A 27,634-nucleotide genomic window follows, 5' to 3' on the forward strand; every position below is an offset into this window, starting at 1 on the left:
AATAAAAATAGAATAAAATGGAAAATCCATGACATAATACATAGGAACATAATAGTGCAATACATACCCACCAATACATATTGAAATAAACACAATAGTTTATTAGTTAGTTACAAACCTTATACACATAAAAAAAATAGTTTCAGTTCCAAATATACCTGTAAACTTGTCTGATGTACACTGGAGCGTGACACCACCTGGCCGTCACCATAGTTATGATATCATTATCTCCCAGTGACTAAAGTTGTGCTAAATCTGTCCAAATGCTCTGCATGCTACCACTGCCAGGAGGTCACAGCACGTCACAGATCACACCGCAAGACACATTGGTTCTCCTGGACGGGTACATGCACCTTGGTTTGGTCTAACTAGAGTAACCACGCCATCCAATGGGATTAGCGATTGGTTCAGAGGACTCTGGGATTGGTGGGAATACCAATACAACGTTTCCCAGGTTGTGCCTCCCACATGGGGTGACTAAAGGCTTACTGTGAGCCTGATTAGTTTGTTAGCAGGAGGTAACAAGATGTTAATAGAGGCAAACACCCAAACAAATGCATGGACATAGACTTACTTCTGTAAGTATTCTTTACATTTCTTCTATCTTATTAATCTTTTAAACCGTGTTAAATTGTGCACCTCAGTCAGTAATATCAGGTATTAGTAGTTTAGTGTCCACTGAGTTTGTATTACTATGTTTTTGGGACAATGATCCCGGTGCACGGTTATGTACAGTGTTTTTAGAAGTTATTAGATATTTGAACAAAAATATATAATTTATTTCAATGAATAACACAAAGTAATCGACTGTAGGTCGCCTGTCCTGGCTTATTTTTAACATCAAAAGGTACTTCATGGCTATTATTTCTGCTTATTGGGATTTTTATTGCACTCTACTGTGTATTATTTCTGCTTAATACTCCTGTTTCTCATATTATGCATATGCTTTCTGATATCACTAAAATCAACATATATTTACATAAATATATGTATATGGACCAGAACCAACCATTCAATCAGTAACTAGAATTACTTAAGTATTTGTCAAAATAAACAAAATGCCTTATTAAAATTATGTTTTCTATTATGCACACACATTTTTGAATATACATTACATTTTCTTTTTAAATCTCCACAGAGAAAACACAAAAATCTTTTACATTCAGAGTCCACAACTTGCACGTTCGTACCATGAACGGATGTTGTATTTATATTATACTAAACTTGCTCTGAATGATATGAGATACCTGTGAACAATACTCTTCTCAAACATGGACGTCCTTACTGAGTGTATGTGGTGATGACCTCTTTTACAGCCACAACAAATGGTTCAGCTTGTCAACAATACTGTAAAAGCAGGCCGTTCTAAAGTGGCTTCATCAGATTACAGAGCCTCAACAGATGCACTGGACCAACTACTGTGTCTTTTTTTAGCACATGACCCCACTACCTCAGACACACCTGCTGCGTGTGTACAACACGACTTTAGAGAACCCCTCATAGCTCCTTACACATGGCAGAAATCTCTCATTATCATTGATTATTTTGATCCAAAAACCTAAAGAAAATAAGCTTTGAGATGAAAGTGAGCTAAGATTGCTTATACAGAAAATTAGAGAGTGTATAGAAAGAGACATTAGGCAATCAAAGCATCACCCAGACGTCTGACCATCTGTAAAAGTCTCCTACAGCAGACACAAAGCATCTTTGTGTTAGACCTGGCTGTGACCCCCATGACTCAACCGGCCGGCCCTATTTTTGTGCGTGTCATACTTAGGTTTACCATCTGTTTGCAGGTACCAGTTCCAGAGAAGATGGTGGCCGCTGTGCTCACCTTGCTCACCTCAAGTAAACATGTTCAACCTGATGAGCAACTGCTGCACCTGGTTCTCCAAAATACAGGAGCCGATCAGGTAGCAAGAAACATATTTCTTTAAAAATTAGTGAAATGTGTAATTAGTCTCAGAAAATGTGAATGCCCATGATTGTAATGCATTTGGCAACACTTCAATCTTCCAAAAAGATTTTTTTTAACAAATCTTCCTTTAGTACGGAAGTACGGAAGCGCATTGCATTCACTGGATAAAAAAAATAGACCCCTTTTCTCGTAATTACGACATCCTGATAATTACGAGATCTTTTCTCGTAATTACGAGATCTTTTCTCGTAATTATGACATCCTGATCTCGTAATTACGACATCCTGATCTCGTAATTACGACATCCTGACCTGATTTCGAAAGGTGCCATACTGGCCACTGTATGGCATGTATGTGTACAGGCGTCTGTATGCATGTAAGTTATGTGTACAGGCGTCTTCTTAGACGGTTCCGTTGCCTTAGCTACTCCTTGAGGATCTAGGATTTTTAACAGGTGCCGCACAGTTCTTTGAGTCACTGTAGCATCCCCGGCAGAATTATAGTCTGGAGTCTTTAAGTGATGGTTCGTAAAGGTTTATTGAAGTCACCGTAAGAACTATGAAGAAAAACGGAAATAGCAGTTGGTTAGCTTAAGCTCTGACACAGACAAAAAACGTAACCATCTAAAACAATATTTTCTCAAAAAATGAACTTGAACAGGTGCAAACCTTGTGCCCATTTCAGCCAGGTGCTAAACTAATACATCCGTAACCTTGTTATCACTGTTTTCCGTTGTTATGGCAACTTTTCCTTTCTGCCCGTTTCTTACTAACAACTTCCGTTTTTTGTACCTTCAAAATAAGAGCGCAACCGGAAATGCACCGACTGCATTAACAAAACGGACAAAGGACAAAAAAAGGAACAAACTATTACAATACTTTAAACTCTCAGAGGTCCGTTACAGTCACTACCAAACCAGATTGGATGCATTTCAAATGCATGAATTTGTATCCATGAAGCATCCCGTGTTGGTTCAACTGCTCGTGCAGAAACAGAGCGACATCCAGCACGTCAGACTGGGCTTTCCGCCTGAACAATTCTAACGCCTTGAGATGCCTGCGCAGTGTTGACATACTCAATTTAATACCATCCTCATTTTTTAGAAACATCAGTATTTCCCAGTGTCTCAAACCGAGAAGGTAATAATAGCAGATTAACTGCGATAGCGCCATAATTGCCATTGAGAGAGGATTTACAGACGTTTCCTTTTTCTTTTTCTTTTCTCGTAATTACGAGATCAGGATCTCGTAATTACGAGAAAAGATCTCGTAATTACGAGATCAGGATGTCGTAATTACGAGAAAAGGCGTCTATTTTTTTTTTTATCCAGTGAATGCAATGCGCTTCCGTACTTTAGAATATATTTGTGCAATACGAATTTGCATCTCATACTAGGTGCATTGATGCCACCTGACGTGATTTATAGTGACTGATTTGATTGACAGTTGTTAATTAAAGCTCTATGGTGCTCCATTAAATTAAATTATATATTGTGCATGCTTCTTTGCAGGAAAGTAAATATTCTGGTGGTTGGTCTTGACAAAGCAGGAAAAACATCCTCCATCAGAGGGATGTTAAGAGGTAATTCAGTTACTTTAAAACCAAATTATCTCTAAAAGTACTTCAAGCGGCAACACAACAAATGATCGACCTGTGTTTTACTTCCGGTTAGTTTCAGTCCCCCTTGGTTCGGAAGCTGGACCCACCCAGGGCTGCGTCCGAAGTGAGCTGAGATTGGAGAACTACCAGGTCACCTTGCTGGATGTTGGGGGGTCAGCGGAGTCTAGAGGAGCCTGGCGGGAGCTCTATGGAGAGGCCCATGGGATTATCTTTGTGGTGGACTCCAGTGACAGGCAGAGGATAAAGGAGGTCAAGGAGGTTCTCACTGACTTGCTGAAGCAACCGAGAGTGGCGGGAAAACCCATATTAGTGTAATTATACTTCATATTTACATTACAAGTGTGACCTAACTAACATCAAGCGGGACGACTGTAGCTCATGGGAGAGTGGTCGTTCTGAAACCACAAGGTAACCGGTTCGATCCTTGTTCTCCCCATAGTTCGCAAGTCAAACTCAAGTATCCTTGAGCAAGACACTGAACCCCCAGTTGCTCCTTAGGATGGGTTAAATGCTGAGACCAAATTTCATGTAATTATGTAATATGACGAATATATACGAATAAAAAGAAAAAAGTAAACAGTGCCCTCTGGGGGCTGATTAGGGAAACTCTGAAACAAGTAATGAGTGAATAACTGTGAAGCTAAAGTGTGAGTGACTGAGGCTTGTGCTGAAATTTTCTCTTTTTAGGTTGGCCAACAAACAGGACAAAATGAACGCTTTGCTTGGAAGTGAGTTGATTGAGAGTCTGTTACTGGAGAAGCTGGTCAACCAGAGCCGCTCTCTGTGCCATATTGTAAGTGTTAAAATTCAAGAATGCAAACCCGACAAACCCGACAAACCCAAATCTCATGGAGGAATTGAAGCAGACGATAGATGATAGACGAACCGTTCTCTTTTCTCTCCTAGGAGCCTTGTTCTGCCTTAATGGACCTGCGACGCTGGTCGGACAGAAAGACTCAACGGGGCCTTCGCTGGTTGCTGCGTGCCGTTTGTCTGGATTACCACGAGCTGTGCACCCGCGTAGTCCAGGACAGCAAGAGACCTCTGGAACCAAGAGAAGGGGAAAAGACCTGGAAAACCGAGAAAGGTCGCAGAAAAACCAAGGGGGAACGGTAGGAGAGGCCTTAACAGCTTTCTTTTACACATGCACATACAGATTAACATGAACCCAAAGCATACTATTTACTTAATCTGACCTTTTTATGTTCAATGTTTCCTCACCTCAGAATGAAATCCAGCAAGTCAGATCTTCGTCAGGTTCATCGACCAAAAGAAAAGGAGAAAAAGACAAAGAGTGAAGGAAAGCTGCAACCCATTCGAAACATACTGCAAAAGGTCAGGAAAATATCTGAATCCCTTTCTTAAAACTACACCCAGCGGATACTATGTATCTAATACAATCAACAGCTCAGCCATAAATTATGCCTTTACAATTATAATAATGTATATCAATTATAATAATAATGAGGATGTAGTTTGCTGTGGTGTTTAACTAGATTGCATAATATAGAGAGGTGTTTCTAATGTTCTGCAAAATGTATATATATATATATATATATATATATATATATATATATATATATATATATATATATATATATATATACATTTCAATATAATGTCCACTGTTACCGTTGTATGTTTTGTTTTGTTTGCTTGATAATGTGATATACAAAATAATGTTACAGTTAATACATGGTGAATTCAACTCAGAAGTATACTATTTACAGGAAACCACACTCAAAAAGAAGCTGAGCACAAAGAGGAAGAAGAAGAAGCCGGTTAAGGAAAAGGAAGGCGAAAAAGACCAAGGAGACGCAAATGAGCAGGAGGAGGAAGAGGAGGGTGATGGAAACGGAGGAGAGCAAGAAAACTCTGGTCACAGAGAGAAAGCTAGCAGTGCCCTGATCCCCCCGAAAAAAGGCAAAGCCAGACGCAAAAAAAAAGTGAAAGAAGAGACTCCGGACGTGCCAGAATCACTGGACAACGACAAGAAGCCACCTCATGGTTGAAATCAGTTATTTATGGTCGACATTTATTTATTTCTATCTGTTTAAGAATGGAAATCTAATATGAATTGTATCTTATATCTAGCAAAAGGGGAAAAGAGGAGAAAGAAGAAAGTTGTAAAAGTAAAAAGGAAGAACAAGATCAACACAGAGGAGCTGTCTGAAGCTTACTCTCAACCTGTGGACCTGTCTGCAACCTTTGGTGAGCCTCGTCCACTTCTTGCCTTTCCATTTAAATGCAATAACATTCTCAAAATTAAATGAAATCACAGCTTTGGTTTGTTTAAAAGACGACCCTGTTCCCTGACAGATCTTTACCGAAAGGCAATGCTGGCTCTGAGGGAACGTCAGGAACAGGGACAGTGAACAGAGTGTGTGAGGATGTGGTGCCGGCCGTGGGACACGGCCACACTGCATCACTTCACTCCTGTCACGTCTTCACCACCTCGTTTTCACACCAGACATCAGGCCGTATCCCTGAACCTTTGGAGTGAAACTGCAAACTCCAATGTGTAGTGAAGGGCAGGTTTGCATAATGATGGATTAATAATATACAAATGAAAATATAAACATTGAAGATAAATATATGAATAACAAATAGACATTATCAGAAGTAAAAGATGAACTTGTGTACCTGGCCAAAATGTTAAGAGTTTTTTTTTTTTTTATCAATTTATGAAGTTGTGATGGTACGGGAATCATAATTTTTGAACTTTTTTTTTACCTGTATTCTTTTTTTGTACGGGTTTTGTACACTTTACAGAAATTAACACGGCACTGGGCAGAGTAAACATTGTGGATAATAACACTAAACATTTTGTCGCCACTCGCATGGCATATCTATTGTGTTTAGATTAAAACAGCATGTAGTTATACTTTTCTAATAGCAAATTAAGTATATGCTACAAATTATTTAGATAAAAAAACACAACAGACAACAAGCAAACAACAATATTGTTTATATACCCTACACTGGGTTATATTGTTTCCCCCTTGTTTTTGTAATTTTCTATTTATTCTGTCAGATCTCAGCTCATAAAATGTACTGATTCCAAAACAGTCCTCCATGGCAGACTTCCAGTCATCTTCACCATCTTCTACAATTAACTTTCTGTATCTGGAGAAACTGATCTGTGTTTACCAGATGGCACAACAGATTTGAGGGTTAGTGCAGCAGCTTCTCTCAATATTGACTGTACTGTCCTTGACAAAATGCAGTTAATTAAACTAAACTTAACTAACTAAACATGAACATAACTTCTGTGGTTTGTTGAGTGATCATGAGGAGTTTTTCTTGCAAACGCATCGTGGCAAATACGTCTGGAGAAGCTTAAAGTGTCTCCACTACTCGTGAATGTGTGACCTTATTTTTTATCATGTAAGATATTTTTACCTCCAATAAAATTCCTTTAATAATATTTAAATATACCTACATGATGTGTAATGTGTATGGTGTAGAAAAAGCTGGTTTGTTCAAGGTTTATTAGGCTATAATATATATATATATATATATATATATATATATATATATATATATATATATAATAAGTACAAAACTCATATTTATATGGATTATTTCCTCAGCTAAGGGACGTTGACAAAAATGACTTGGCTGAACTCTCCTTTTACATTAACAAGAGCAGGCCCTTATACTGACTATACTGTCATGAATTCAATTCAATTCAATTAATTTTGTATAGGCTAAAATCACAAATTACAAATTTGCCTCACAGGGCTTTCCAATCTGTACACATACGACATCATCTATCCTGGGACCTCACATCGGTTCACGAAAAACTCTTTTTGTTATTGAAAAGCACAACTACCACTTGGGTTAAGACATTGATTGCCAACCCCTTGATGTTTATTTGACGTGGCATATTTAAAAAAAAAACCTCCTATAGTCTTAGTTGTGTGAAAGAACAACACACAATGCAGTAACTGGTATGAATTTGATAAGAATATAATGTATTTAATGTTGAACTATATGAAGCCTTTTGTAAAATAAATATATACATACAAGTATATCATGATAATTTAAATACAAAAGTCTCCCAGACCCACTATGCGGGCCCAGCTCCCGGATGCGGCGCTGAGGCTGAGGCAGAGGGAGGAGGGGGGAGGAGGGGGGAGGAGGACACGCGTCGCCATCTTTAACGTCCACCAGAAGCCCCGCCCCCTGCTGCATCTTCACCGGGAAGCCTTCTGACTCTCATTCACTTCAGTGGGAAGCGCCTGCTGCATACGCACGGTGGCGAAAGATGGCCTCACCAAGGACAGTTACTATCGTGGCCCTTTCTTTCGCGTTGGGTTTATTCTTCGTGTTCATGGGAACCATCAAGCTCACCCCGAGGCTAAGCAAAGATGCATACAGTGAAATGGTGAGTGCATCTGAGCGATAACACTGTTATCCCGTCTGAGGGGGTGAAGGCCATTGTTCTGGGTTGGCTGCAGACACGAAAGGCTCTCAGGCTCGAATAATGTGATGCTGACCTAAATAGTAAAATATAGGACAAAATGAACGCCTTCGAAATCGACGTCCTCTTCTTCTCTGTGAAGCATGTGTTAATTTTCATCACGTTAAGACCTGCTGAAACGTTATTGCATGCACTCACAGTTAGCACATGGGCTAAGCCTGGGTGTTTCACGATAAACCAGGCAATATGTCGGTATGAACACGGGGAACATCAGTGAATCTGCACATCAAATAATCCGAAATGTGTCCATTAATTAACGTATGCTGGTGAACGCTGGAGCAGGGATGCATGTGAACGCGTCGTGGTCACACATGCTGTAATTTAGCTGAATGGTGCAAACGTGCTGGATAATGAACCCATTTCCAAATGTTCGCATGCTCCTTGTAGCTTATAGGTTGTCGCTGCTAAGCTTCTCGTTTAACATGAAGAGCAACAGCTAAAGAGCAATGGCGGCGCGTTCCAGCAAATTCTGTGAGATGCACCTGCCAGTGCTCATGATGAAATATGGAAGATGATAGCTGGAATGCATCTAGGCTTAAAAAAAAACCTAATATGCTCATATTATATTATACTTATACAAATGGTATACGTTAATAGGTTTTATTGAACCAGGGAGGAATAGGTGGAAGAGTAATTGTGCAACTACAGTGATGAAATAAAAGCAAATGACTGTTGAACACTTGACTTGTGTGACTGAATGGTGACCCAACATTACATGGCCCTTAAATGGCTTAAGAGACACCAATGCAAGTTAGTATGAGCTTAGTTAAAAGTGAAAGCTATTTTAAATAGATCTTTGTACTTTGTCCTTTCAGAAAAGGGCATACAAGAGCTATGCCAAGGCTCTGCCAGGCCTGAAAAAGATTGGTATCAGCTCAGTCCTGCTTCGCAAGATCATCGGCTCCCTGGAGGTGGGCTGCGGTGTGGTGCTCACTCTTGTCCCGGGCCGGCCGAAGGATGTGGCCAACTTCCTGCTGCTGCTGGTCATGCTCGCCGTCCTGTTCTTCCACCAGCTTGTGGGAGACCCCCTGAAACGCTACGCCCACGCTCTTGTCTTTGGTATTCTGCTCACCTGCCGACTGCTTATTGCTCGCCAGAGTGACGACCGGCCGGAGAGGGAGGACAGCAGAGAGGAACAGCACGTTAATGACCAGGAAAAGAACAAGGTCAAGCAGTCTTAAGAGCCTCGTCTACTTTGGTCCAAGCCATAACAAAGAGAACCCTGGTGCGCCCCTATGGATTGTCGTAAATCTAATTTTGAAGGAATCAGTCACTTCCTGTAATAACACCTCACACACATCTCCTGTCCCATCCAGCTAGCTGACTGATTACTCTCACCTACCCCTCTGCACTCTTACTGTGAAACTGAGAACTCCCGATCCATGCATCCTCTACGTGGACAATCATACCTGTGGAAACTCTCATGAGCTTGACTCATTGTCTCAATTGTAAATCCATTTTCCCTATGTATTCTAGTCCTACACTGTTAAATGTGTTTTGTTTTTAATTGGGTATGAATTTAATTTACACTTTGATTTGAGGATGCTGTATTTCATGAAAGAATCTTTCTAGCTTGTTTTTTCTAATTTGTTTTTATACTGTACGTAGGAGAGACTGGTGATTTATGAATTTCAATAGTTCAAGCATGTTCCATTTGGTCAAGAGTATAGAAAATGAACGGAAATAAACACTTTTGAAACAATTTTCTACTAATTATACATCAACTAGTATGCCATATCCACATCTTATTTTTGTGCAGTGTTTCCAGAAGGCTATTTTAAAATGTGAATCCTCGTTCATTTTTCATCTCAATAGACCTACATGTTTGTAGCAGTGCGCATGAAATCCTTTCTCCCAAAATAAATTAGCTGCATCCCTCCTTTCAGTTCAGTTATCACAGTGGAGTTGTTTAGCTGGGAAGTACAGCAGTTGCTGCCTCAGGTGGCTGCTGCTGGCTTGTACAGCAGAACAACCAAATAAAAAAAAAAGTATTTTTCCCTGTTTAAAAATTGAATTTTACCTTTTGTAATTCACAGTTGAAGTCTTAAATGTGTTCACTGTCTCTTGAAGATTCTGCTGATCAGTTTGGTTTTACTTCTCTCTAAAGATATAAAAAGGTATTACTATTACATTTGCTTAGGGGACGATATCTCGCAATCAAAAGCCTGCCAGTAAGTTTTAAGATTCACAATATTTCTGTAAAGGATATACTTAAAATAAAGAATTGGAGGTGAAACTGACTTAAGTATGTTTCATTCACTCTCTTGCAACAAGCGGTGCTCTTGTGGAATTTCTGTGTTTTAATCTTATAATTTCAAGCAGTCCCTGTCGAGCTAATTCCATCACATCAGCACATAAACTACATACAAAGTTTTATCGGCCAAGATAAGCATTGCTTGTCACTGTGATCTGTAAGGGATTTATTTATTTTATTCCATGTGTTATAGGTTGATGCGGTTGGTGAACTCCTGCTTAACAATCCAAGAACTTAAACTCATTTTTTAAAATGCAGCAATGACTCCATTTTTTTCAGAGACTGCACCGCTTGTTCACGTCTGTCATTTTCTGACCATTTGGAAGTGTTTCTAGTTCATGTAGTTTTGGTTTTATTTGGCATGTTTTTGAGAAATCCATTAGTTGATTAATCAATTGACTAATCAGTCAGTCAGTTAATGCCCTTTTTAAAGGTTCGTGTTCCTGAATGCTAATTGGTGTTTTTCTTTGTCTTCTGTTCTATGCTAGTAAAATAAATAGGTTGGGGTTTCGGACTGTTGGTCAGACAGATGAATGGGTAACATAGGCAATCGAGATGGACACAATCTTCTGACGTTTTATAGACCAAAGCGATTATTATTATAATTATTATATAGAAAATAAAAAGATGACTAGTCGAAAATAGAAATACTCTTTAGTTGAAGGTGACTAGAATTTAATTTCTGATGTTCACAGAATTGTAAAATTACATTAGAAATTCTGAACCACATTTCAGAGTGACCCAATTATTATTTTTATTATTTATTTTCTGGAATAGTGACCAGTTTTCGATGTTGTTCGATGCAGCCTCCTCTGATTGATGTCCCTAGATTAGATGAGATCATGGATTTATAAAAAGAGAGATGAACAGCGCCATCACTATTGTAGTCCTACTCTTTGGCGGTTGAAGGCAGATACGGACTACAACTTCCGTGAAGCCCCCATATGGAAAGACTATACTGCGCACGCGCAGACCAAACGGTCGCGCGGAGGATTTGAGTTTTGTTTGAATGGCTGAAGACGGAGCGGAGCACAGTATTTACACTTTTTTAGCAATGTAGAAATGGCAGCAACGCTTAGCCTGTCGGGGCCGTCGAGTTTAGACCTGTCGTCTCCAAGCGACCAGTCTGTGTCCAGCCGGAGTAATAACAGAAGCCTTAGAGTCGCGGAAAATGAGAGGAAGAAGAGCGAGGCGGAGGACCCGTTTGTTCTGGCCCTGAAGTACTTCTCCGACGGTAACGTTGCGACTCACACACAACGGTCGATGGTTGCGTCACTCAGCGGTTCCTAATGGGACGTGAAAGGACGCAAAACACGGCCAGGATAACGTTAAACCCAACCGGATGTTACCGTAGTTTTAGTGGCAGCTAATTTTGCTAACTTAACCGTACTTAACGCTAGTTATGAGCTCTCAACTATGAGACAATCCGAAACACCATTATTAAACGCTGCATATCGGAGGAGCAGCCCTTGTGACGTCAGCTGTTGTATGACCTGAATAGGATTTCCAGCTATCTTGCAAGCTATTTCTGTGATCAGTTACCGTGTTTTGATGGCTTTAATTTCTCTACACTTTAAAACAAGTGTTGATACTGTGACAACAGACAACAGTGCTCAGTAGTGTAGACATCTGTAAGTACATTACTAAACACATCAACTGAAAACATTTGGCCAGTCTGTTTTGACTGAGTTGATATTGTTTCCCCTCACGTTAGTATGTCGAACTATCTGAGTATTTTGACATTTTAAACACTTGCACATGATGTGATATTTTCCCTCCCTCCTGTAGTTGAAGCAGGTACTCCAGTGACTGGGAACGATGAGGCCGAGAGGAACATGGTGCGGGTGGAGATGGTGGCCTACAGTAAAGGACTTTCCCCAGAGGCCATCTCTAATATGCTGGAGTTTGCCATGAGCCTCCGTATGGGTAAGACTCTCATTTAGCATGGTGAACAGGGTATAATACCATCCAAGATGGATGTAGAGGGTCATAAAAGGCTGGAATCTTTCCCATCACACAAGCAAGTTGTACACTTTGTGTACAACTGTGTGTGTGTATCTGTGTAGGGACTTTTCACCCTCTTATTCACACCTCAGTCAATTTAAAGCTCCTGTGAGCACATATTTCCCCCACAATTTAAACACAAATTTGTCTTTCATTCTTCCAAAACCTTTTGGAACACCTGTGTAGTAGAACGTGTGTATGAATATATATATATATTTTTTTAAGTCAATTTTAACGTTTGCTTTTAACTGATTTTGTTTCTGTGTAGGGACGACTCTCTGTGCCCGGGTGCTGAAGTGTCTGATTCCTGCCACGGTGGTGCCACAGGAGGCTGTCGTTCGAGCGGTGGTTTGGCTGGGGATTGGAAAAATACCCATCGGCACACGAGTAAGTGCAAATTTGATTTGTATGTCGGAATAGACGTACGATCACCCTCAAATAATAATTGTATTATTCTAATTTCTATGTTAGCGTTATTTACCATTTAACAAAATTATATGATTATAAAAATATTGCTCTCCATGCTATTTTTTATATTATAATAATTAAGTCAATCATTTTTTTTGATGAGTGCTGCTCAGTTTTTGAAAATATAGTTTGAATTTAAAATATTTTAGTTTTGATTCTGTATATGTCATCTTTGAGATTGCACAATAGTTGATCCATTTGCGTGTTTATTTGCGTGTACAATTTTCAGATTCTCTTCATAAAGTGGGTTTTGACCATATTTGACATGATTGATGCAAAGGACCAACTTCGGGCCGTCTATGGCTTCATCTTCAGTTATGTCACAGAGGAAAATCTGGTATGGCTTTGGGCTGATGATCTTTGCATTGTTGTTGTAAGATGGCATCAAATGTGTGAATTAGTAATTTACACATGTCTGTGAGCACAAATGAAGGGTTCACTCTGCTTATTTATAATTTAAATGGCATGTGTATATTGTTTGCCAGTGCTATTTTAAAAACAGATTTGAAATGACAAATGCCTCACTGTTTATGGATGCGGTGCCTTGTTCGACACACAGACTTGGAGTGATAAATGAAGGTTCATTTCTCCCTGACTGGACAGATAATATGCGTATCTGGTTTTGGGCATATAACACATTAATTACAAAAGAGAATTACGCTCTCTTGCAATGAAATGACTGCAGCACTATAATGTGATATGGGATCCCCTGAACAACTGCTGAGACGTAAAGATATAATTTCATTGTCACTTTATTTCAGTGTCCTTATATCTGCCATCTGCTGTACCTTTTGACCAGAAAGGAAAGTGGTAAGTCAAACAATTTCACAACAAAAAGTGATTGTAATGCTATTTATCTATTTTACTTTACTTTACTATCATTTCTTCTTTTCAGTATTCATATCCATTCTGTAAGCATTCATGACTGCTTCATTTCTTTTCTTGTTGTAGTGCGGGTCTTCAGAGTCCGGAAGCTACTGGAGCTACAGTCTAGACTGGTAAACCTTCTGCTGATACGACACCCTATAGAGCCATTTATCAAAGCTACTACAATATTGCCTTATTCAGTAGGACAATCTATTCAATGATAAGCACAGAATGGGTTTATTCTACACTCTGTGCATTATTCCCATAAACAGTTACCCTTTTCATATCATTGTTATTATGATGTACACTGCGTTATTAGGAAACATCCATCCCAAAGCTCTCATATTGTTGGTATTGTTTCCTCAGGGAAGACAACCGTTCCTCTTGAGCCTACTGTCACTTTACAAAGTGTTTTGTCCTGAACTGGTGACGCTCTCCATCTCTTCACGAATTAAGGTTTGTACATGGTCTGTGCAGTTGATGCTCATCCTGCTGTTGTTATAGTATGCAATGTCCTTCACCTCTATAGCACCAATGGGGTTGTGTGTTTTCTTACAGAGTGGGTTTAGAAATCACAACATGCCCTGGAAATCAGCGCTGATTGCTGTCCAGAAGAGGAAGGGTTCACAGATTGCCGCCAGCATCAGCCTGGCCTCCGCAATTAACCCTAACCCCAGGAAAAGGGTATGGACGTGTATTTACGTTGTTGGATACACTGCTTACCACGTTTGTAATCACTCCTGCTTATTGAAGTCTGATTGCAGTGACATGGTCAGACAATAACGTCAAGTACCAGATTTATAAATTATATTTTTTTCTAATCAACCTTTTTAACTGGATTTTAGCCATTTACTAATTTCAGGAAATGAAAACAATAAAAGCTAGCTCAGGCTTTCTAATCATGTTCTCGTTTTACTTTGCGTTCTCTCTCAGAAACACTGCCACCTGGAATTGCCAGTGTTGAGTTCTGTGGTTGGTAAAGAGGCTCAGACTGAGCTGTCCTCCAGCAGAAAGGTGGTCCCCCTGGTGCAGCTCCACTCCTTTGCTCAGATCTTGGAAAATATGCACCGTATTGAGGTAATTCCTGTTCTGACAAATCTGAGTTCTGTATCTGTGGGGTGCCGCCTCTGCCCCTTTACTGTCTTTCTTCTTCTCAGTCTTTCACTCCCTCTGCTCCCATGTACCTCAGCTTCCACAGTTTACCTGTTAGTCCGAACACACCTGGACTGGGAACAGATTGAATATAAATCAAGCCATAACCCCTGTAGTTCAACCATTTATGCATTAGAATAAAATGTCAGTTTCTCCATGTCGTTAGGGTTTGTAACCACTGCCAAATTTCAATGTGATGCATCCTCACAGCCACAGGGAGGTGCTGTGTCACTGTTATAATTTTGTCTGTACATTATAGTTGTATATCCATCTTTTCACAGAAATGGTGGTTTATCTGTCTTATATGAGTAATTAAAGCAATAGACTTAGATAAGCTGAACCTGAGCAATGTATTGAACAAAGTTTCATAGCAAATGGTCAAAGAAGCCTCTCCATAAGTATCTATTTGCCCTGCAGATTCAGTGACTTGATAAACTAATACAAGCCATTTTGAATGGCTCACAGACCTTTATTTGTCATGCTACATAAATTCTCCTCTTTCACCGCCTGCAAAACCAATGCGAGGCAATTGGACAGCGATAGCATCAACTGTGTTTATTGCCAAGAAAGATCTCCTTTTGCCGTATCTTAGGCAAGACAGATGATTGCAGTCCATCTCACTCATAAAACTATTCAGCAAAGGCATTGACAAAGGCTCATTGATTATTTCCCTCATTTTCTGCACTCCTGTTATCAAAAGCAGAATGGTGCTTTTTCAGTTTAATGATACAGTTGCTACATCATTATTGGATTGATCTGTTTCCATTCACAGTTTCTCTTCTCCTTTATTCTTATTAATTAATTTATTATATTGATAAAGTCCCCATATTGGGAGGCAGCTGTTAATACACAATACGGGACTGTATCAACTATCCAGTGTGATGACAGAAATGTCCCAGTGCTGGTATTATAGGGATTACTGGATACTGAAGAATTATCTCAGTAGCGGATTGGTGGCCCACTCAATGAAAACAAGGACATGAGCATCAGTTTATTCTTATTCTATAGCAGGTAAACAGGTTCATTTGAAATAAATGTGAAGGTTCAAAACATGATTTTTGTTTTCCATCTCTTCTCTGTACTTTTTTATTTATAGTTGTTTGATTATTTCATCCTCTCAATCATGCTTTATTGTATGTGTGTCCTATTTCTTCATTTTACCTCCACCAGCTGCCCGCTCAGATGGGCTCACTGCTGGGCTCCAGTCTGGCACTGCAGTACCTGGACTGTGTACAGGATGAGTCTGCCCTCCTACGCCTCAACTTCTGGCTAGGCCACGCGCTCCACGAAGGTAAGGGGTGCGACGGGGGTTGGCACTACCACAACTGTTGTGACATCTTCTGTCAAGAAGTGTCATCAAAAGTAAAGACAACCTTAAGTTGAACCCAAATACATTAGCTAGTTGGCATATCAAAAGGATTTTTTCAGAGAGGGGTTTTAAGAGACTGGAGAGGAAGTCACTGTGTGAAGATGCTGCGAATCTGGATTCCTCTGCTGTTTTCTTTTTTATTACCTTGACTTTATCCCTCACTAAATACCCCTTTGTGCTATTTTTAAGAATTCTTGTTCTGTGGGGATGGAGGAGCCTCCCAGAATTCAGAAGAAGCTTTGCAGTTTTTGAACACGTTGCTGTCCACACAGCACTTTCTCCAGGTGAGCCTCACATTTTAGACCCTGATAGCCACCACTGTACCTTGCGCCTGCCGTTCACTATCCCCTGTATTCATTAAGGTTTTTAATTTGTCACTTTTATCCACCAGGAGGGGTTTTCCTGCTTAGAGGCTTTCCTCTACAAATTTCTCAGTGTTTGGGACGGTTCCCTCCTCCGCCCACAAATCCTCGGCCTGCTGAGCAACATCCCTGTTGTCCCCAGCTCCCGTGAGTTTTTCATGGGTTGTTTCTGTCACTGGGTTTAGTGCTCTATCTTTATATCTATCTTTGTCAAATACACAGATACAACCCAGCCGTGCTCTCCACTTGACTACACGTTCCCATATTAACAAGGCCAACCTTATTGTGTTATATCCAAGGAATTTAATTGAACTATATAGTTGGTAAAGCTGGAACCTTCTGTCTCCCCCTCTTCAGAAATCCAACGTCTTCTGTTTGAGCCCCTCATGCAGCTCTTTTTCACATCCTCCCTGTTTTTCAAGGTGAGTTTACCTCCTTGAGGCACAAGTAAAATGACATCTTGCTATGGTACTTGAATTACAAAACCTTCTGCTATAATTTGGTAACGAATTGTAAAACAATGTTTTTAATTAATCACAATGGTAGACTAATATTGCGATGATGGACATGTAAATGCACTTGTGGCAACAAGTTTTGTTACCTTGTTCGTTGTCACTAAAAGCAGGGACTCTCCTTTTAAATAGGATATCTATGTTGTTAATTTCTCTAGTACCAAGAGCAGAACCAGTAACATCTAAGCTTATCAATACTGGGGTCTTTAATAATTTAGCACTGGCGCCCAATGTTCATTTAATACCGTGTTTCAGTACTCATCCCTAATGCGTTGTGTTCATCATTCTTCGTGTGTCTGCAGTGTGGTCTGATGGAGTGTCTAAACAATATGCTATTGAAGTGGCTGACCTGGCACTCAGTGTATGCCCTGGAGGACGACTTGGACATCAGCCTCAACAGCCACACCTCCATGTGAGTCTCGCATCTACTTTCTGCTACTTGTTTATGCCCTGAGCATAAAACCTGAAACACTTTGGGAATTTACTTGAGAGCATACCGGTTATAGCTCATTGAGCTTTTGCTTTCAAGCCAAGAACTCGCACCTAATCAGTTCTCACAGATGTAATAAAAGTGTTCAGGTGTTACCTTAGTTATTTACTGTGGGTTTGTGTAATGAAAAGAAATCCCTCCCTGTTGTTGGTGTCCCAGCTAATTGACCCATTTTTGTTCTAAATGCGAGGCTATTAATTTGTGTTATCTTCTAAATTTGACATTTTAAAACAAAACTTACTCTGATAAAATCATGACCAAATCCATAGACCGGTCTTTACAGAAATCTTTAGCTTGAATTCAAGCCATCTATCACCCACTAACCAAAGCAACATAGGCAGAAGTGTGTATTGACATGTTTTCCGTTTGGTTTTGAGCCCATTTATTCATCAAATCCTTTAATTGAAATACGTTTGCAGACAAAAACATCTAATCTCCAGGCAAATGATTTTCCAGCTTCCAAATTTAAGGGGTGTAGTAAGTGTCAGTTATGTTTAAATACCTGGGCTTCATTAATATCGAGTCCTCCCATGTCTAATACCACAACAAATGATCCAATAAGTGTAGGGATCCATTTTCTTATTCTCTGCCACTTTCAAACTCACCTCTGGTATTTAGCCCAAGTACAACTCTGAGATTAGATCATTGATTGTGTATTTGAGTACACTTTCTCAACATCACTCTTGATTCAGTTTGTCCTTTTTGTATTATAATGAAATGTCATGTGGCTGATTTGGGCGCATTTCTTGTGTCCTATCAGAGACTTTGAGGCACTGCTCCAGTCAAATAGAAAAATATGCTGCTTGGTGTTGCAACTTTCACTCAACATCATTCTGTGTGTCTGATTCACTGCTCTTTCCTCTGTCCCAGAAACATGACTCTGTCGGGGTTCAAGGATTCGGTGATGGAACTGGTTGACTTTGTGGGTCAGCTGGCCTCTCTGAGCCTTCAGTTTGAAGGTTGCCACTCTCTCCTCCTCAGCTTCATCCTGGACTTCTACGAGACAGTAAATAAGCTAATAATACTAATGATTAAATCTACTCTTGTGGCTTGTTTTAGGCATGATGCAATCTGAGCCTGGGCTGTACTGGTGCTATTTACAGATCCTCTCCATTTACAAATTGGTTTTGCCTATTGCTACTTCACTGTGCAGAATAATGTATGTGCTGAGTTTGACTCTTTACGCCTGGTTTTACATTCATCGTTCAAGGAGTTTATTATGTGAACATGATGGCATGCATTTGTGACATTGTAACTAGTTTGGAAGCCATTCATGGTCCGACATGTAACTGTGTGATGTGGAAAACTTGAAACTGAACAAAATATAATTTAAAGTAGATTGTTTTTATTTCTTTAAATGAAACTTGTGAACATATCTGTAGAATGTAATAAATAAATGTTACAATACATACAAGACAGTTGAAATACGTTAGATTAAAATATGGATAGAACAATTCACAAAAAAACGATCAGATCAGAAGGATGTTGTAAGATTCATGAAATAAACGGCAATGAATATGAAAAGGAATGTATAAAGAGGTAGTTTAGACATTCTTGAGAATTAATCCATACAATAAATAAATCAAATCCAAGAAAGAAAATATCCTTACCTCCCAACCAAATAAACACTGGAAGGAGGTTTGGCTTGCCTTCAATTCAGAGAGGAAGTTTTTAAAAGCATTCAATGAGATGAATTGATCGAAACGTGTTACAATAAATACGAAGATTGGCCGCCAAGAACGGCCTCAACATCGGTGTGTACCAGCTTCTAACGAAGCAGAGTCCCGATAAAAGCTTGTTCTGAATTTTTGATTGTCTACCTTTTCATTGTTAACTATCTGTGGGTGTTTTATTTCATATTTCTCTCCTCCCCCAGGTGTGCGACACGTTTCTGAAGTATGGGCTCCCTCTTGTGGTGATGCCCCCACCTGGAGTGTTTTATCCAGCCCTGTTTGCCGCTGACCCTGTTAGCGTGGACCGACTAGCCTACATCATGTACAGGTGGGGACTTGAGCTCATGCTTCTGCCCCGATGCATACAGTAGCACCCTTAATGTAGTAGGTCATATGTCAATGCATATTTGATGAAGGAACAGAACAGGAATCAAATAGATAAATTATATGTATATTTGAATGCATGAATTATGAAAATGAGAGTCTAAGAGGCAATGCACTTAAGCACTCTTCTCCGTTTTATCTGGAATTCAAGCATCATTCATAACTCTAGGGCAAGCTTTCATAACACAAATCCTTAGTGTCGGCTAATTGACTACACCCCAGGGTTCTGAAGTAATTCTGCCAAATCTGAGCGTAAAAATGTCATGGCAAAAGAAAATTGGAATGTAATTGCATTAAATCTTTTGACAGGCCATAGAAAACATTCTGTTTTGCCATAAGTGGTTCACTGTTCTTTCTTGTTTCTTCTTTGTTCAGGTACAAGGTGAACTTGACATCAGCCAAGAGTCAGGAAAGACTCACAGAGGTAAGAATAAATACAGAATTGCTGTTATTTGCTTTACAGTAATCCTGTAAAGAGCATATTTTGTTCCAATGCACCAAGTACTTGACATACAATGGAAAACAAATAGTTTTCTATGAGAAGTGATTTGATTAGAAGAGCAAATATAACTTTTTTTCTCAACCCATGGATTTTGAATGCATTTCTTATGATTGCATTTACATTTCAGGCATGTAGCTGGTGCGCACTTCCGAAGTGTTTTATTTTAATTCACTGTGGTAGCTTTTATAGATATTCCACCTCTCTGTCTAGCTCTTAAGGAATTCACATGCATTTATCTACAATTGCTAACCTTTTAATACCCTCTCAGATGAGGACTTTAAAAGTTGTTGATTTTAATACATCTGCCACTGCGAGCTGTGAATTTACAAGGACATAACAGGTAGCCACCATGCTCCCCTGGAAATGTCAGAGGCACTTTTTATTAAGGAAATGGACTTGGTAAATGGCATGCAAATCGGCACAACAGACATCAGATGTGACATTGTTCACATATGGAGAGTGATTTGTTTTTTCCTCTTTCTTTTGCTTCTTTCCTCTCATTTTGTCGCTCCCTCTTGATCCTGTTTTACAGCAGGCCTTTCACATCAGCCGTCAGACGTTCCGTGAGTTCAACCATTACGCAGTCGTCATGGTCAACTGCCTGTGGAACTCCAACATGTTTCAACCAGACATGGGTGTACAGCTGGGAGAGGAGCTGCTGCTCAAGAGCAACGTGCCACAATACTGGACGAGCTTTGATCTCATCCACCACCCGGCCTTCATGAGCTACGCTTTTGACTTTCACCAGAGGGTAAGTGTGGAGCCTTTGGGATGTTTTGTATTTTCTCAAGATCTTTGAGTTGGATCCTACCTGCTGCACACCACACAATTATATGTACCAGGCAGTTTCCTTTAGGTCTGTAAAGTGAAGCTAATGTAGACGCTTGCATGCTTTGTAACAACCATCGTCTCCTCTAGTTACCAAAAAATCAGTCTATGAGAAAAAAACGTATCACTTGATTTATTACCTCAGTCAACATTGTAAACATGAGTTTATGATCTCAAATGTTAGTTTCAAGTATTCTTTAATATAGCCTAATGTTCATTTAGTAAAATAGACTATAAATCAGGGTATGCTTTAGGGCGTGGCATCCTTGTGATTGACTATTCGCTACCACACCATATTTCACGCTGTGTTTTTGTCTAACAGCTTAAACCCTTTCAGTTCATTAAAGTTAATTGTAACCTTTTGGGTTGGCTATAAATGTCTTATTCAGTGTTTGGCTTCTTAGCTTCACCCTACTGTGTCACTTGATTTTACAAAAGCAAGTCAAGGTGGTGACGGATGAAAAAACAAAATGGCGACGGCCAAATTGCTTAACTCGAGGCTTCCAAACAACATTCCACAAACCAATGGGTGACGTCACGATGGCTTAGTCCACCTCTTATGTACAGTCTGTGCTACAGTGTTTTCTGTGTAGCTGTTGCTTATGTTCAACCGTAAGAGGCGCATGATGGATCCGCATGCAGACAGTCTGTACAGTTTGGTTAATGGACTTACAGGCAAGACAAGGAGACAGATGTGGTATTAATGTATCCTTCATAGAAGATACATTAATACAGAAGGACATTTTATTATTAATGAGTACAGCATGAGACTTGGTTTTCATCATGTTTAATAATACACATGCCTTTTTTTTGTTCGGTCCAGTTGCAACATCCAGCAGCGATCTTATGAGATTTAGCAGAGCGGACTGACGGCGAATAATAATGTTCTCTCTTTCAGTGTTGGCCGGAGAGAAAGGACATGGACCTCAATTCCTTAAAGGTATGAGGGCTCTACATTTTATTTTTGCATTTATTAATGATCTTCACATGCAGTTTGATGTGCGTCACTCATATTTCAGAGATCTAGAGTGATTGCTTTGATCATAGAAACCGTCTGATGTCTTGAATGTCATTGGGCATGTTTCTGTCTGTGTTTCAGCATTCCAAGCCGTGGAGCTGGTACCTGGAGTATTTATTCAGTCAAGGTTATGACGGCCTTAAACAGTTTGTTCAGAGCAACATCAGCCGGCCGCTGACGGCAGGCGGTGGGCAGGGAGACAGCCTGTCCACAAAGCAGAGGTAGATGCTCAACTTAGTGGAGAGGAAGACCACCACTTGCATCCCCCCCCCCCCCCTTCTTTTTAATAGACTTGTACATATTTCCTCTTGTGTACATAGATGTATCTGTGTTTATTATGTATTTGTACTTGTGCTTTTGTGCTTTTATTACTGTTTATTCAATGATTATAGACCATAACACCCCTGGCGGCCATTTGTCAGAAGCATCGTCAGGAGTTGGTTTAAAATAGCAGATCATTGGTTCGTTAGAAAATGTTCACAAAATTACAGCACAGAAAGAACTTCTGATCCACATAAAAGTTGACAAGATAGTAAGGAAACTTTTTATAATTTACTTTCAGTATTTTAATATATTATTCGCAAGAAACTTTGTTTTTACATCCACACACTGACATTAAAACCGCTCCTACATTGTAAACGTGTTATATTCTTGTACAGCTTGCCACCTGCAAAAAGTGACTCTTGATGAATAAGTGTTTTACTTTTGAAGCAAATAAAATCAATCTGTAGTAACGTCAATCTGTGTGTAACGTTATTCTGCATTATGTCACGGTTTGCCACTGTCTTCGTCTGGGGTTCTCATGTGAATTTTGCCTCTTTCAAATGATGTCAACTATTTGAGACTGTGCTATATGGATAAGTATTCTTGTGTATTCTTCAGTCAGTCGCTGTGCCATCTGGAAAGCCACATTTTGTTTTAATTGAGGGACCCATCTGGATGTTAAAAAGCCACTGGCGCATCGTCTTCTGAAAACAATGGATTCATTGCACGCAAGGTACAAACAGTGATCAGCTGCCAGTGGCAAAACATATTGACCCGAACATGTCAAATACTTGTTTTGTGCTTAAATATTCACCCTTCTTCATATCATTGTAATTTGTAACACAAAGGGGAAGATCAGTAACCTCTCCAGATACCCACAAATTCCATAATCCAATGTCACCATGTAAGGGCTGCAACTCACTGTTATTGTCATCAGTCCGTTATTTATTTCAACTTTAATTGTATGAAACCTGTTAAAAGATGAAACCAGCTTCATTTAAGCAGGTCAACAATTATCAACATTATTAATTTCTTGTCATCCAATAGTTGATTCAATCCTACACTAAATGCAAACCTGGGATGAGGGCAAGTAAATACAATTAGTTTAGTTGTTTTTTTTAGGATTAATATTTATAATTTGTATTTTCCAAGTTGTCAAGCCCCTGTCGGAAGATGAAGAGTTGTAGAGAAGATGTGCTCTCTCAACCTTGACTCAACCTCACCCTGGCAGATTATTTTTTGTGGACGTCCCCCCCTCTCCTCCTCCGAGCTGTGACTTCAGAGCCTCCCTCCTGCAGCTCATAACGCACCAGAGCCACGGAAGTTTTCTGGTTAGTATTTCATTTCATCCCTGCTCCGGCTTTGTGAGGCGCTGCCATTGTGTGTCTGGAGACTTAAACCCAGCGGAGGAGACCGTCTGCGTGTGTCGCCGCGCTGGTGTGAGGAGCGGAGCCACCTTCAAGCCTCCAAGACTGCAGCTCACCGCTGATGTCGGCGTCAGAGACGCGGACCCCGCCGCCGGTCCGGATCCGCGCCGCTCCGCTCTCACTTTCTTCAGCTTCATTCACGGAGGAGTAGCTCATTCCAGACCGAGCCGCGCCAGTCCTACCTGAAGCCAAATCCTTGCCTCGGGGACAGAAAGGTAAGATTGTTCAAGCCTGCGTTTTTTGTGTGTGGTGTTTTCCCAAGAAAAAAAAATAGTGTTGTGGTAGAAGCCGGTTCGCCTCACATTCCGGGCAAACGGGCTCATGCTGTGACTGTGTCGGGCTGCTTTAAGCGCCTTTGGGTCACTCCTGTGCATGGAGAGGTACAGATTGGCTGTTGTGCTGCAGTTAGGGCACTGCGCTTCGTCCTGCTCGCAGTTTGGCAGCTGGATTTATTTTTTTATATTTTTCCCAACAAGGCGACATCCGTGTGATGGATGATGTTTTGCCGGATGCGCTTCAGGATAACTAAAAGCCTGTGTCTGTTCTGGGTGGTGGACCTCCAGGACAAAAGGTGCGCAACTGGACGTTTTGGCAGCAAGTAAGAGCTCCTCTTATTTCTTTCTGTTCCTTATTCTGAACAACACGCAGCTCACAGACTGGCCGGACAAGACGCACAGTTTCTCCATGCACTAATTGCGGATGAGAGGAAGTACATTTACCGACACTGATTTTAAGTGTGCGCTTGTTTTCTGGAGCACAGAGGAGGAAGAAAAAAAAGAACGAGCCTGCTGGAGCTTTTTCTGTGAGTTTCCTCGCAACTCTCGCTTCCTGCAGAAAAATGAGCATTTTTAGGTCTTTTCTGCCTCATCCGTTTGTGTGGGTGGAGACTGACGTGTGATGGCAGACTGAGGTGTTGAGCCGGATTTGAACTCTGCATGTCGCGAGTAATTATTGTTACAATTACACGGTTTGCGTCTTAAGCCTCAAGACAGTTTTTTTGAAGGCCTCGGGAGGACGCAGCACAGCGTGGGTAATTTCGGGAAATATTTGTAGGGAGGAGTAATCCTGCCTGTGGATGTGACAGCAGCAGTAGGTTATATTTGAAATACAAAAAATACACATGGCCTGACCCTACTCTCAATCCTGATGTGATTGACAAATGCTAACAACTAAATCAAAGTTTGTTTGCGTCATATGCTTGACAGTTTAGTTATACAGACCAATATTCAAAGCAATTCTGCTCTCTTTTCATTTCAAACTTAAAATATGTGGATGTCACTCAGGTTGTTGTAGCCAGTTGACCTGTGACTAATCAGGTCATCTTTTGAGTTGTACATGTATCAGTGCTGTTGTGTCCAAATATTTACTTTTATATTCATTTTCAATAAGCATTCAAACACACGGGCAGAAATTCCCTTAATAAAAAAAAAGAATGCAATCATCTCGGTTTTAGCATCAAAAAGTATTTTTCCTCACCAGATTGGTTTTGTATTCTTTCATCTGTGATCGTAAAGCTCGGTAACTCTTGGTGTTCATGGCTCATTTCAAGATGGAATTGAAGGCCTCTGGAAGCTTTAAAGGGTTTATTTCGGTAAGAAGAAATGGCTTAATAACGGTTCCTTTCCTGAAAGGGTGCACAAAGTGGCATCCTGACTCAGAGAATTCCTCTGGAAAGGACTTTCATGTGTGTCATTATGCAGGACATTTCAGTGTTATCAATCTGCATTCATTTAAAATAGCTTCCAGTCATTTTCGTGGACAGAAATCCTCCAGTTTGTTCTCTGAAAGCTCATTTTCTTCGGAACAGGAGCACATCAGACTTTTCTTTGGGCGATCCAATTTGACATGATGATTGAATTGCAAGTCTTTTGATCTCAAAGACTGCTGCAAAACATATGCAAATGTAAGTAAAAAGAGAGAATTCCCTGCAGACTAGGTTTTTATAATGGTTAGTAATGAGTGGCATACGTTGTGATGGCCGTAGCAGCTTGCATATTAGGCCAACGTGTTGCTCTCTGTAACTAGATTTGGCAGAGTGTTTCTTAAGGCTTCACACAGTAGTGAGCTATAATTGTGAACGACGCTAAAAGGATTACGAGGATGTTCTCTATTGTCACTGCCTCTCTCCATCTACATGCCTCCTGGTCATGTTCTATGTTATACATTTTCAACACTCTCCCTCCAGCTGTGTGTTGAAGAATATAGATTCAATTGTATAAGTTAATGAGAAAGCAGCGGTTCTCAACTCCTTTTGTCTGGTGAACCCCCGCAGTCATCAGATGGAAAAATAAGATTACCTCTTCATTGACACCAGCCCGGTTTCAAACGTGTTCATTTGAATGTAGCTCAAACTGGATGCCGTGACAGCGACGCTGGTATCACCTTGTGAGTCTGTGTGAGTGTGTCATGTCAAAATGTGGTCTTGGAGACACCGAGCAGGAACTACCACAGAGGAGGTTTTGACTACTTTGCCAGGTGTGTTTTTTATTTTGTTATCTCTGTGGACAGACTTTGTCTCTGCGGTAGTGTGACAACCGTGCAAGATGCAGTCCTGAAATGTTACAGGTGTGTAGTTGAGATCAAAATAGGGCAGAATTTGAAAGAGGGGTGTGGTCAAGCAACCAAACCACCACCCACAAGATGGTTGTTATGATTTTTGTTCAATCGATTGTAAATGTTCCGGTTGGTTTATCCCATCACCACTACCAACCCCTGTCCCACACTAACACCAGACACCATCGTGTGTGTGTGTGTGTGTGTGTGTGTGTGTGTGTGTGTGTGTGTGTGTGTGTGTGTGTGTGTGTGTGTGTGTGTGTATATGTATATATGTGTATGTGTGTGTATACATGGATAGAATGTATACATGTTTATACTGTCTTCATTATATTATCCACGACATTGCGCTGCACCTTGACTGCTTCTCTTTTGCACTCTGGACAGATACAAACTCCATTTCGTTGTCATAGTACTATGTGCAATGACAATAAAGTTGAATCTGAATCTGAAATGTTCCGGTTGGTTTGGTCCATTTAGCAGATGATGGGCATTTAAACCATTCTCAGCTACATTTAGCTATCATATTCAGCCGTTTATCCTTATCTAATGACTTCTACTATATCTAATTTGAGCTAATTATCTATCAATTATATTCAGCTAGCTATTTGAAACCTTTTATTCATGACTTTTAGCTTCATACACAATATAACGTGCAATACATCTGTTTTGGACATAGCTCCAGGAAGCAACTCACAAATGGAAAAAATCAAATAAAACATTTCACAAAAGACACAAACAATATAACATTTTCCGGTGGGCTACGAATACCATGAGTAGAATCACTGTGTGAGGGCATTTGTATTTTCCTACACTTCCTTGACCTTCTCTGGAGTTTTTTTTAATAGTTTTGGGAGTGTGAAAGGTTAATCTCAAATACTCAATAGTTTAAGGCGAGGAGCTTGTTTCTTTCATGGTTTGTTTTCATCTCCTCTGATGAATCCTAAACATGTATTTTGGTATTGCATTATTTATACTTTTATGTGGGGGAGCAAGCTGTGTTTAAGATTGTCTCGGGCATGTTTTTCTTTTCCCCCCTTTTTTTTAATTCAGGAGAGTGATCTGAAAATGTCATCCTCTGTTAAGTCTGCCCCGGGTCTTCAGCAACTCTAGCAGAGCGTTAAGAATTAGCAACCTACCAACTGCTGTAGTGACATTACATATTCTCACCGAGAAGATTTTTCCTTATTTACAATGAAAAGGTGACTGTAGGTCAGATGCTGTGATTTCTTGTAAAGCACCGTGATCATGAATAATTAGTCTGGTGTCATATTTTCTTGCTCCACAGAGGAAAGCAGCGCTGAGTTTACGAGTCCTGACCTCAGTGACACCCGGTGGAGTCAAACTGTCGCAGTGATTTAATTACATATGACCCCTAGCTTTGACCTCACTGTTGTCACCTTGCTCTCAAGGGGTGCGATATAACCCTCAATGATTTTGCATTTCCATATTGCCTTGTTTTGCGAGGCTGCTTTTTTGCAGT

General features: G+C 40.2%; 3 protein-coding genes across 3 annotated transcripts; all 3 read left to right on the forward strand.

Annotated features, from left to right (window-relative positions):
• Positions 1-558: 558 nt before the first annotated feature.
• Positions 559-5,913, forward strand: arl13a (ADP-ribosylation factor-like 13A; the record flags this gene model as incomplete). The annotated part of the gene is made up of 10 exons (XM_079229184.1): positions 559-578; positions 1,797-1,913; positions 3,429-3,499; positions 3,597-3,849; positions 4,226-4,331; positions 4,445-4,650; positions 4,765-4,873; positions 5,269-5,545; positions 5,633-5,749; positions 5,858-5,913. 10 exons carry the CDS (start codon positions 559-561, stop codon positions 5,911-5,913), a joined length of 1,332 nt encoding a protein of 443 aa, XP_079085310.1.
• Positions 5,914-7,808: 1,895 nt separating this feature from the next.
• Positions 7,809-9,205, forward strand: tmem35 (transmembrane protein 35; the record flags this gene model as incomplete). The annotated part of the gene is made up of 2 exons (XM_079229187.1): positions 7,809-7,928; positions 8,840-9,205. 2 exons carry the CDS (start codon positions 7,809-7,811, stop codon positions 9,203-9,205), a joined length of 486 nt encoding a protein of 161 aa, XP_079085313.1.
• Positions 9,206-11,340: 2,135 nt separating this feature from the next.
• Positions 11,341-23,784, forward strand: cenpi (centromere protein I; the record flags this gene model as incomplete). Its single annotated transcript, XM_079228618.1, has 21 exons — positions 11,341-11,512; positions 12,067-12,204; positions 12,551-12,669; positions 12,980-13,087; positions 13,512-13,560; positions 13,702-13,748; positions 13,984-14,073; positions 14,176-14,301; positions 14,551-14,694; positions 15,940-16,060; positions 16,328-16,422; positions 16,530-16,647; positions 16,858-16,922; positions 17,315-17,424; positions 18,373-18,508; positions 19,379-19,503; positions 19,935-19,983; positions 20,594-20,812; positions 21,788-21,829; positions 21,989-22,128; positions 23,403-23,784. The coding sequence occupies 21 exons, from the start codon at positions 11,341-11,343 to the stop codon at positions 23,782-23,784; spliced, it is 2,595 nt and encodes an 864-aa protein (XP_079084744.1).
• Positions 23,785-27,634: the final 3,850 nt, after the last annotated feature.

This window comes from Taurulus bubalis (genome assembly GCF_910589615.1).
Source record: "Taurulus bubalis genome assembly, chromosome: 13".
Taxonomy (NCBI): domain Eukaryota; kingdom Metazoa; phylum Chordata; class Actinopteri; order Perciformes; family Cottidae; genus Taurulus; species Taurulus bubalis.